The 8,966-nt window shown below is 41.4% G+C and overlaps 1 protein-coding gene across 1 annotated transcript; it reads right to left on the bottom strand.

The window, feature by feature from the left end:
• Positions 1-1,041: 1,041 nt before the first annotated feature.
• Positions 1,042-8,817, bottom strand: LOC112889243. The gene is made up of 19 exons (XM_025955785.1): positions 8,628-8,817; positions 7,236-7,380; positions 6,913-7,140; positions 6,696-6,782; positions 6,513-6,602; positions 6,313-6,439; positions 6,069-6,169; positions 5,806-5,974; positions 5,591-5,712; positions 4,835-4,963; positions 4,619-4,717; positions 4,488-4,545; positions 4,333-4,408; positions 4,093-4,219; positions 3,856-4,013; positions 3,338-3,410; positions 3,055-3,249; positions 2,709-2,802; positions 1,042-2,115 (listed from the first exon to the last, which is right to left on the bottom strand). The coding sequence occupies exons 2-19, from the start codon at positions 7,308-7,310 to the stop codon at positions 1,295-1,297; spliced, it is 2,829 nt and encodes a 942-aa protein (XP_025811570.1). The 5' UTR covers positions 7,311-7,380; positions 8,628-8,817; the 3' UTR covers positions 1,042-1,294.
• Positions 8,818-8,966: the final 149 nt, after the last annotated feature.

The following is an 8,966-nucleotide window of genomic DNA, read 5'->3' as shown; positions in this document are numbered from 1 at the left end:
TGCAGGTAGAATTTTATACCCACACCCTATACTTACGGGTAGAACTTTATGCCCATATCCACACCTATCGGCTATGAAATCCACAGGTATCTATACCCACGGATACGATTGTCGTCCCTAATTTAGACCAATTGGCCAGAAAAATCAATCCTTTTTATTAAAAAGATAATTTTTATCTTGAAACTCTTATTCCATGCTTTTAGTTTTATCCTTTAGCTTGAAAACCAAAGTATAGTGAAGAGGGTACGAGTATTTCGTTTGTTTGCTTGCTGCTATTTTTTTTCTTTTGAAAGCAACCAGCAAGAAATTTGCCGTGCATATATTGCTAAACAAGAGATAACTTACAAACAACAACAAAAAAACACCCACACAAACAGCCTCGATAACAAGACAATCACCGTGCAAGAGTTATAACTAAGTATAGTGATTTGTTTAGTAACAAGAATGGAAATTAAATGAGGTGTTCGAAGTATTCCCTCCGTTTCAAATTGTAGTTCGTTTTAGCAAATCAATATACATAAATTTTGCTATGTATATAGACACAATGTATATTTAGATGCATAGCAAAATTTATGTATCTAATTGCCAAAACGATCTACAATTTGGAACGAAGCGAGTATCCTGTTCAGCAGAGCCCTTGATTGATTCCTCTTTTTCTATCATGATGAAATGGTCAAGTGTTTGCATTAAATGACAAATCACAGGCTGCGTCCTTAGCAACCTGAAAGTAGGCCCAAACAATTCCTACCCATCAGAAGCACACGGTCACATAAGGGGGACCAAAAAGTCAACTCAAGTTCCATCTCAAGAACGAAAAAGAAACCTTTCAAAAATGGAAAAGAAAAGTTAACAAAACGCTCTAGGAAAGCCAAGCGTGCAGTTCTTGTGCTGGTCTCTAGTAAAGTTAACACGGTGAGGAGCTAAGCGCACACGGAAAGCAGAAAGTCAAGTGCTTTTCTTGCACTGGTCTCTGGAAACTGATGGGTACATTCCGAACTGTCGTTCTCAGCACGTAGAGCGTGCAGTTCAACACAAAAACAATTCTGTAATTCACCATACCAGCTTGCCATTTTCTTTGATCGTAAAATTTACACAGTAGATTCTGCCAAAGGAAAGCAGTCTGCGGAGTTTTTTACATGCCACATCACAATCAAAATGGCATGCGTGTGTATAATACATACCGTGAAATTCTGTATTTTTTTCTCGTTTCCTATTTCACTGTCTAGTTTCACAACAGAAGCTACCGAAGTGGTAAGTCCACAATCACATCAGCTTTGCTTTGTCATCGTCGTCGTCATCTCTGTTGCTGAGGTTGTGCAAGGTTAAGCACCATGTCAGGCCCCTTCTCCCCTGATACCGAGAACTCGTCGGGCACAGGCAGACCCAGCTCCTCCAAGATGAACCGGACAATGCCGCGCGTGACGCTTCCCAGTGACATCTTGTTCACCATCACCGCGATGGCGAAGTTGTTCTCAACGTCACAAAACCCGGTGGACCCGCCCATCCCAGAGTGCCCGAAGCACCTCAGCGTGCTGCTGGAGTGGGTGTACCTCCTGAACCCAAGCCCGAACTTGCCATTTGGGTGTACCATGCTCTCGTATTCGCCGACGCCCATGAACGCGTCGAGGATCTTGTCACTGCTGAAGATCCTGCTGCCGCTTCCTGCTGCTGCTGCATCGTCGTCGACATCACTGGTGCGTAGCTGGCTGTATCCATTCTTGTCGGTGTTGCTCCCATCTTGGAGATTTCCTGTGGAACTGACACCCTTCTTTCCAGCGCCTTTTTTCTTCTTGAGTGGAGCCGTAGGGAACTTGGGGGTATGCACATGGCTGCCAAGGGGCGGCTTGGAGTCAGCAGAGTGTGGCGGAGGAATTGAACCACCAGTTGCAAGTGCTGCGTAGTATCGAGCAAGTGCTCGAGCAGAGCAGTGGCCATTAGCAGCAGGAATAATGGCTCGGCGAACATTTAGCGTGTTGAACAGAACCGGTACACCGGATGCCATTTGCGCGACATTGCTCAGCAATTCTTGTGGAATATCTGGCCCTGCCCTGATTCCTGATAGCTTCTGAAGTTCCTCAGTGTCAATTGTCAGCGCAGCCAGACGAGACTCAACACCTGAGAAGGAACAGAATGCAACGAACATTAGACAGAGGGTATGTAGAACAGTAAAAATATGATTAAATTATGATTCTCATTAATCCAATCAAATCATAGTAGGCATGTCTAAAAGAGCAGGTATTCCCTCCAAAGAGTTTGAAAGACAGAGAAAAATAGTAACCTTTTATGCAAACTGCCAAAACAAGCATCCAACATTATATAACTGATACAAAAACATAAAGACGGCAGGTACTTGCATAATACTGTGGCGGACTGGCAGTTAAGCCCAAAACTCAATTAATCAAATTTTATAAAAACAGTACCCCCAATATAGTGCCTTTACAAATGCAGTCTGCACTCGCAGCTTGACTGAGCATTTCCCCATTGAACACACACCCCACCCCCACCCAGAAAAACTTATGTCCAAGACATTGATGGTTCTTTTTTCCTTAACCCTTAAGCACACAACAAAAACAAGATATAAAGGGAAAATTAGATTTCTTATCACAAAATAAAAAGCAGCAGACCAGGTGAACAATGTTAAAAAAAATATTTGGATAGAGTTCTAGTAAACAATGTAAGCCTCGATTCATAGGAGATCTGCAACATACCTGGTGGAATCCCGATATATAGCTCCCCGTCAATGTGAAGAGGGCGAACAATAGCCTCTTCTAGAACCTCTTGAAACTTCTTCCCGGATGCATGCTATTATTGTCAAATACCAGTATCAGGATTCATGAAAAGTTCAGTTAGAGCATTATATTGACTTATAAACCCCCATAGTTAAGCTATTGGACCCAAAAGAGATAACTAGATGGGGGTTTACATTTAAGTTTAGCTAACCATAAACCATATTACAGATTAGTATGACCCACATAACATCTGTTTACGCAACCAACAAAGTTCAATCTTATAAAAAACAAGACCCAATTTACATTATAGTAGGAAGAAATATACCTCTATGACTCCGCCACACAACCAACCAAATGATAGGTAATGGTAAATTTGTGCCAAACCAGGTTCGGTCTCAGGTGTACACTTGGCAATCTGGTTTAGTGTCTCTTCCCAGTCGCATATCAACAAAGGATCATTCTTCACCACATCTCCCAGTGCATTGTGCAAACCAGATGTATGATTTAGAAGATGATGCACCTTTATTTAGGAAATAGCAAATGAGGTAGTCTATTAGCCAAGAAATGCCATGTCACATATAAGAACAGACACAAGGAAGATTTTGAACCTTTATTAGCTCCTTTCTGTTACTTCCAAAATTTGGCCATATGTTGGCAACTGTTTCCTCATACTTCAACTTCCTGAAAGATTGGAGTATGCTGTCACAAAATAGCTTGAGCAACTTCAACTTGTGGAATAAATGTCTAGATGCACAGTTAATGTTCTTAACATCCATTTTGGCAACTCTACATGACACTCAACAGATGGGTTAGAAATGTTTGTTTGACCATTTAAAAAAATCCCAGGTGGGCCATTATGTACTTCAGTATGCAAGTGTACAATTTTCCATCTAAGCATACAAAGATGGAATATCCTTGTATTAACCAGTTGGGATATTAGAAAATGTGAAATGCTACAATGCTTATGGTTCACACAAATGAAAATCATTTGCAAGTAGGTGCTATTATAAATATGAGAAACAATTCGTACGCATGGCAAATTATATAGTATAGTGTAAATCAATTCCACGCAGACATATTTACACTGCAAAATTGAAAGGAACCTGGTATTGAATTAATCACTCACTCTTTGTTGACAAGCCAATGTACCATCCCAGCAGTGATACCCTTAGTCACTGAGAAAACAGGAAAGAGAGAATCAGGTTGAACAGGTCGTGGATCGTACTTCCCCAACATACCAGCAGCAGTATCTATTATGACCTTTCCATCTTTATATGCGCAGATCTGGGGAAGAAACAACTGTAAGGCATATAGTATTCGTAGAGAGTTATTGTGCACATAATTGAATCATAGGAAGTCCTACCTGTATTCCTAAAATTTTGTCACTTCCCAACTCAAGCAGATAATTTCTCAGTTTAGACTCCAAATCAGAGTTAGCAGGTGAGTCATAAATCCACTGACTATTTGGTATTTGCCCGTGCGTTAAACTCCTGATCAAAGTGAAGTCATAAATCAGCAATGACATTAAGAAGAGACACATAATATTCTACCATAAAGATGGTGCAATCATTGGCATGACAGTTCCAAATAAATAGCATCTCACCCTAGCAAAGTTGATTCAGCAAACGGCCTCATGATGTCTAGATAAACTATCCTAACATTTAGTGAAGCTGAAAGACCTGCATATTTTTTACAAGAAAATTTCATTAAGATACTGGATATCTCATAAGAATGAGCAAAGCCAAATCAAACCCATACCTCTGAGAAGATTCAAGACCCTCATAAATATTATTGCATCCCCAGGGAAAGCATCCACCTAAAAGCATGAAAACTTTCATGTGACACATCTATCGAATGAGGAAAGTTGCAGGCGGGGCATTCCTACTCACAGGATTAAAACGTTGAACCTCCTTCTTGTTCAGTTTCATCTTTTCTTGAAGAGCTTTGACATTTCGTTCTCTTTGGTCATTGAGTGCCTTTATGTTTTCCTAATACGTATAAATAACCACAAATAAACTGTTACTCCAAATATCCAAAGTTACTGATAAGGTGACAAAAAAAGTAAATAAAATGTTGTACAATGGACATAGTAGCCTTCAACCTACCTTTGCTTCATTTGCAGTAGTTGACTGGCGAAAGAATACTGTGGCAATATCCATAGCCTGCTGGGGCATGTCAACCCGCAGTTTGAGCCCCATCTCTGCAAATGCTGACAGCAGTGCCACATGATCTCCCTAAAAATTAGCATGTTCATCTCAGATATGTAAATTACATACAATTAACTACTGTATGAGAAGCTAGAAAATAAGTAATAAAAGTAGAATAAATTGAAGAATCCGTGTTGTAAACTTTGATCATGAGATGTCAATACTTCAAAATACAAGTGAAGTGATCTCTTGTAACAAAAAAAAAAGAACACAGGGAGAGACATCCCCTTGGCTTTCTCTTAAGAGAGGGGTGCACCAAACTCTTTAGGAAGGTACTCACATAGCATAATGTAATTAACATTTGAGCACCTGGTGGGTGGCCTCTAATCTGGAGGCTCTACCAACCGAGCTATTGCTTGGTTCTCAGTTGATCTCTTATAGCCTTGGGATATGCTGCTCTTATAGCTTAGGGGCCATATCTCCCAAGTTCATTTTGTTTCTCTTATATGTCATCTTATACAAGTCTACCACATCATGAATGAGTAAAAACAAAAGATAGAGACATTGGTTTTAAGAAAAGATAAAAAAGTAAACAAGACATGCTTATTTGGGTTCTATATCTAAAATAAGAAAATACTGCAGCTACTCCAAGGGAAATGTTGCATATTACACTATACTATCTTTGGATTACTTAGAAGATTGACGTTCACAAACCTCTGCGCATGACAAAAACATCTTAGCTAGTGCCTGCCTCATAGATTTTGATATGCGCTTAGTGAGCCCAAAGTCAAGGAGAATCGGTTTATGCGGAGGTTCCTTGCTCACAAGAAAATTCCCTACAGAAGGAAAAATCCATGCAAATATGAATTAATGTGCAAGGAATACAATGGGAAAGATGACAGAAACCTTCCCAAAACGCATATTATTACCAGGGTGAGGGTCACCATTAAAGAAGCCATCAATGTATATTTGATGAGCGTATGCACGGGTTATCTCTTCAACAAGTTTTTGCTTATCAACACCATATGCTTCCAACGAATCATTGTCATTTAAGCGAATCCCATTCATATATTCCAGAATTAGAACCTTGTCAGTTGACTGACACACAAAACAACAGTTCTTCAGATAATGGTAACTTGATTTTCAAAAAAAATAATAAAAGAAAAACAGTAGAGAAAACTGAAAGATAGACCTGAAGAACTTCTGGAATCAGTACATCAACAGCACTGGAAATACTGCCACTCCCACAGTCAGTTCTGTCACTAAGATTCCTGGAGACGGTCCTAGTGTTCTCTACAATTAAAGAATTTGTACCATACATTATCAAGATGACCTCTTCATGAGCCACGAGACTATGACTTCAAGGGAGGGAGGGAGAGAATATGGAAAATTGTCCAGAGAAGCGTATGGGTATGAAACTGAGCAAGGAGAATTACCTGCTTCATGGTTAAAATCAAGTTCCTTTGGTGCCTCCTTGCACCATTCATCAATCATTGGGTTAAAATCATACTGAGGTTCTGCCCACGCTATCCATTCAACCAATGATTTTGCGTTCTTCAGATCCTGACCACCAATACAAAAATGTAACAGACTCCAACTGTGCTACACATACATACTTGCCAGATTAGAGATAAACCTCTAATATGATCTCTTTGATACCATCATGCTGAATTTTGACAACTACTTCTCTTCCATCTGCCAGAGTTGCCCGGTGAACTTGTGCTATCTGTTACCGTTCAATGAAGCCTCAAATGAGCATATTATGAATTTATATCAGATAAGTAAAGTCTAAAGTTCACTTTGATACTAAAGTACTTACTGAGGCAGTTGCAAGAGGGTCCAGGACAAAATCAGCAAAAAGATCACTCATGGATTTTCCAAGTTCTTTCTCTATCGTTCCACGAACCTGCACAAGTGAGACAAGAACCAGGATAAGTAATGGCTGCAACTTAGATCATTGCAAACGTACAGAAAATGTTATATCAGGACCGAACAAAATTACCAATCTCCAACTATTCAAGGACAGGTATTCATACCTCTTTGAAAGGGCGTGGAGGAAGTGAATCCTGCAATTGCTTGAGGACATTTATGTAGGGTTCAGGAAGCACATCTGCTCTTGTGGACAAATACTGGCCCATTTTCACCCATAAACCTTCTAATTCTATCATCAGGTTGAGGACACGGCGAGCATTTCTCTCATGTGTTTTCGCCCACATAGCACTCTTTTTACCAGTGCTAACCCATTGAACTCTCTTCTGAACTGCCTGCTCGTGCATCGCGAAGATGTTAATCTGTTGCAACAAAATGGAAGAGGCTGGTCTATGGAAGAACATCATTGAGAAAAGAAACAGAACCACACCTTATAGTCAAAGTAGATAAGCAGTGCCATGGAGAAAACTTTGAGCCGTCTGGTTATGATGTTTCCCCATCCCATTATAAGTTGGCTAGTCAGGAGAAGTGGTAACAGAAATTCAGGCACACTCTAGGCTCCTAGCAAGTGGCTTCTGCAGTGTCATAAGTTCAACAAAGAGGATTCCAATTAGTAACCAATTAGACCTTCGCCTTCCATTATCACACAGTCAGCTCAACTGTTTTAACATTCTCAGGACAGTTGAAACAATGGCTTGACACGACAACCAAGTTACATGCCAGCTTCCAATTATGTTAAATCAACTACAGATGGAGTAAATAAGCAAACAGCAAAAGCAAGGATTCCTCCATAACTAGTGCCGTTTGTTGTCAGAGCAGTAATTCAGATATGACTTGACATGACAATCGACTGAGAATGGAGTAAAGAAGGAAAGCTTAAAACTGTAACAGAAAAGGATTCGAGCCTCCCACACTGCATGTTTAGTGGCATGCCAATGAGATGAGCAAGTAGTTTCCCAGACAACAAACCCAGGAGTACAACAGATGCAACTATGCAAAGGCGCAGCAGAAAAATGTGCTCATGATACATGGACAGCACAGCTTGAAAACTCTGGTCTTGTCCTCACTCTGCAGAGTTTTCCACGTGCTACAACTTATTTCCTGAGAATATTAGGAGTTTCTCCATCATAATTCAACAAATCATTATAACAATATGCAAATCGCCGCGAGAATTTCCAACCACAAACATAAGAAGAATTGTCAAACTTGACGTGGGGGGCTACCGTGGCCCTCTCAGAGACCAATATGGAACCATCAAGCACGCCGTTTCCACAATCAACACGACGGAACAAGAGAAGCTCACGCCCAAATTCCAAGCCGTTGAAGCAGGTGATAAAACACAAGAACGACATGATTCGAGCAACCCCATTTGCTGAGCAAGATTACAAGCCGCAAAAGGCGCCAGTTCCAGTTTGGGGGAATAAACCAAGCTCTTTCGCGTGAACATAACCACATGTGGGTGCTAAAGCAGTAACCACCATGTACACACTAGCAATTTTCACTAGTGCCTTACTTGATCAAAGGCTCTAGTGCGCAAGAATTAAAGGGGATCTTTGTAATATCTTAGCATAAAGACGCAATTTTTTAGCCTGATCACGCGGAACACGAACCCCACTCCTCCGGGCGAGGCAGCCCGCATCCCCCGGTAAAAAGAAGTTGAGCCCGGAACCAGATTTAATCCAACGCCGGAAGAGGGGAATTGGCTCTGGGATTGGTCGCGAAACCGCGGGAAGTGCCAAAACCTCCCGAGGCCGTACACAGCCGAGATAGAGATAGACCTCACCTCACCCAGAAATCCTCAAGACGGGGAGGAGATTGTTACCTCGATTCGCTTAGCTCCGAGAAGGTCCGGCGATCTCCGCCGGGCGCCTGGCCGCGCGATTCGAAATCGATTCCAACCGACGGATTGGCGAAAGAAGAAAAAGAAAAGAGGAGGATCAGTTGCTTTCCAGCCCGTGGGGAAATTGTGAGGAGGACAGAGGAAAAAAAATCTATTTTTTCCTCCTCGTGGCCAGAGCTTCGCCGTAGCAGAGAGAAGTGTGCGCGCTATTTATTCCGAGAGGCTGTTTTGCATGCAGGCCCCGGCGTGACCTCATTATTGCCGATTCGGCCATGGCAAGTCGGTCTTGGAATCCCGTTCGTTCCCTGTGCTGTGATGAGT

This window comes from Panicum hallii, chromosome 4, assembly GCF_002211085.1.
Source record: "Panicum hallii strain FIL2 chromosome 4, PHallii_v3.1, whole genome shotgun sequence".
Classification (NCBI taxonomy): Eukaryota; Viridiplantae; Streptophyta; class Magnoliopsida; order Poales; family Poaceae; genus Panicum; species Panicum hallii.
Note: the sequence above shows the minus strand (reverse complement) of the source record. Positions and strands in the feature narration are given on the sequence as shown.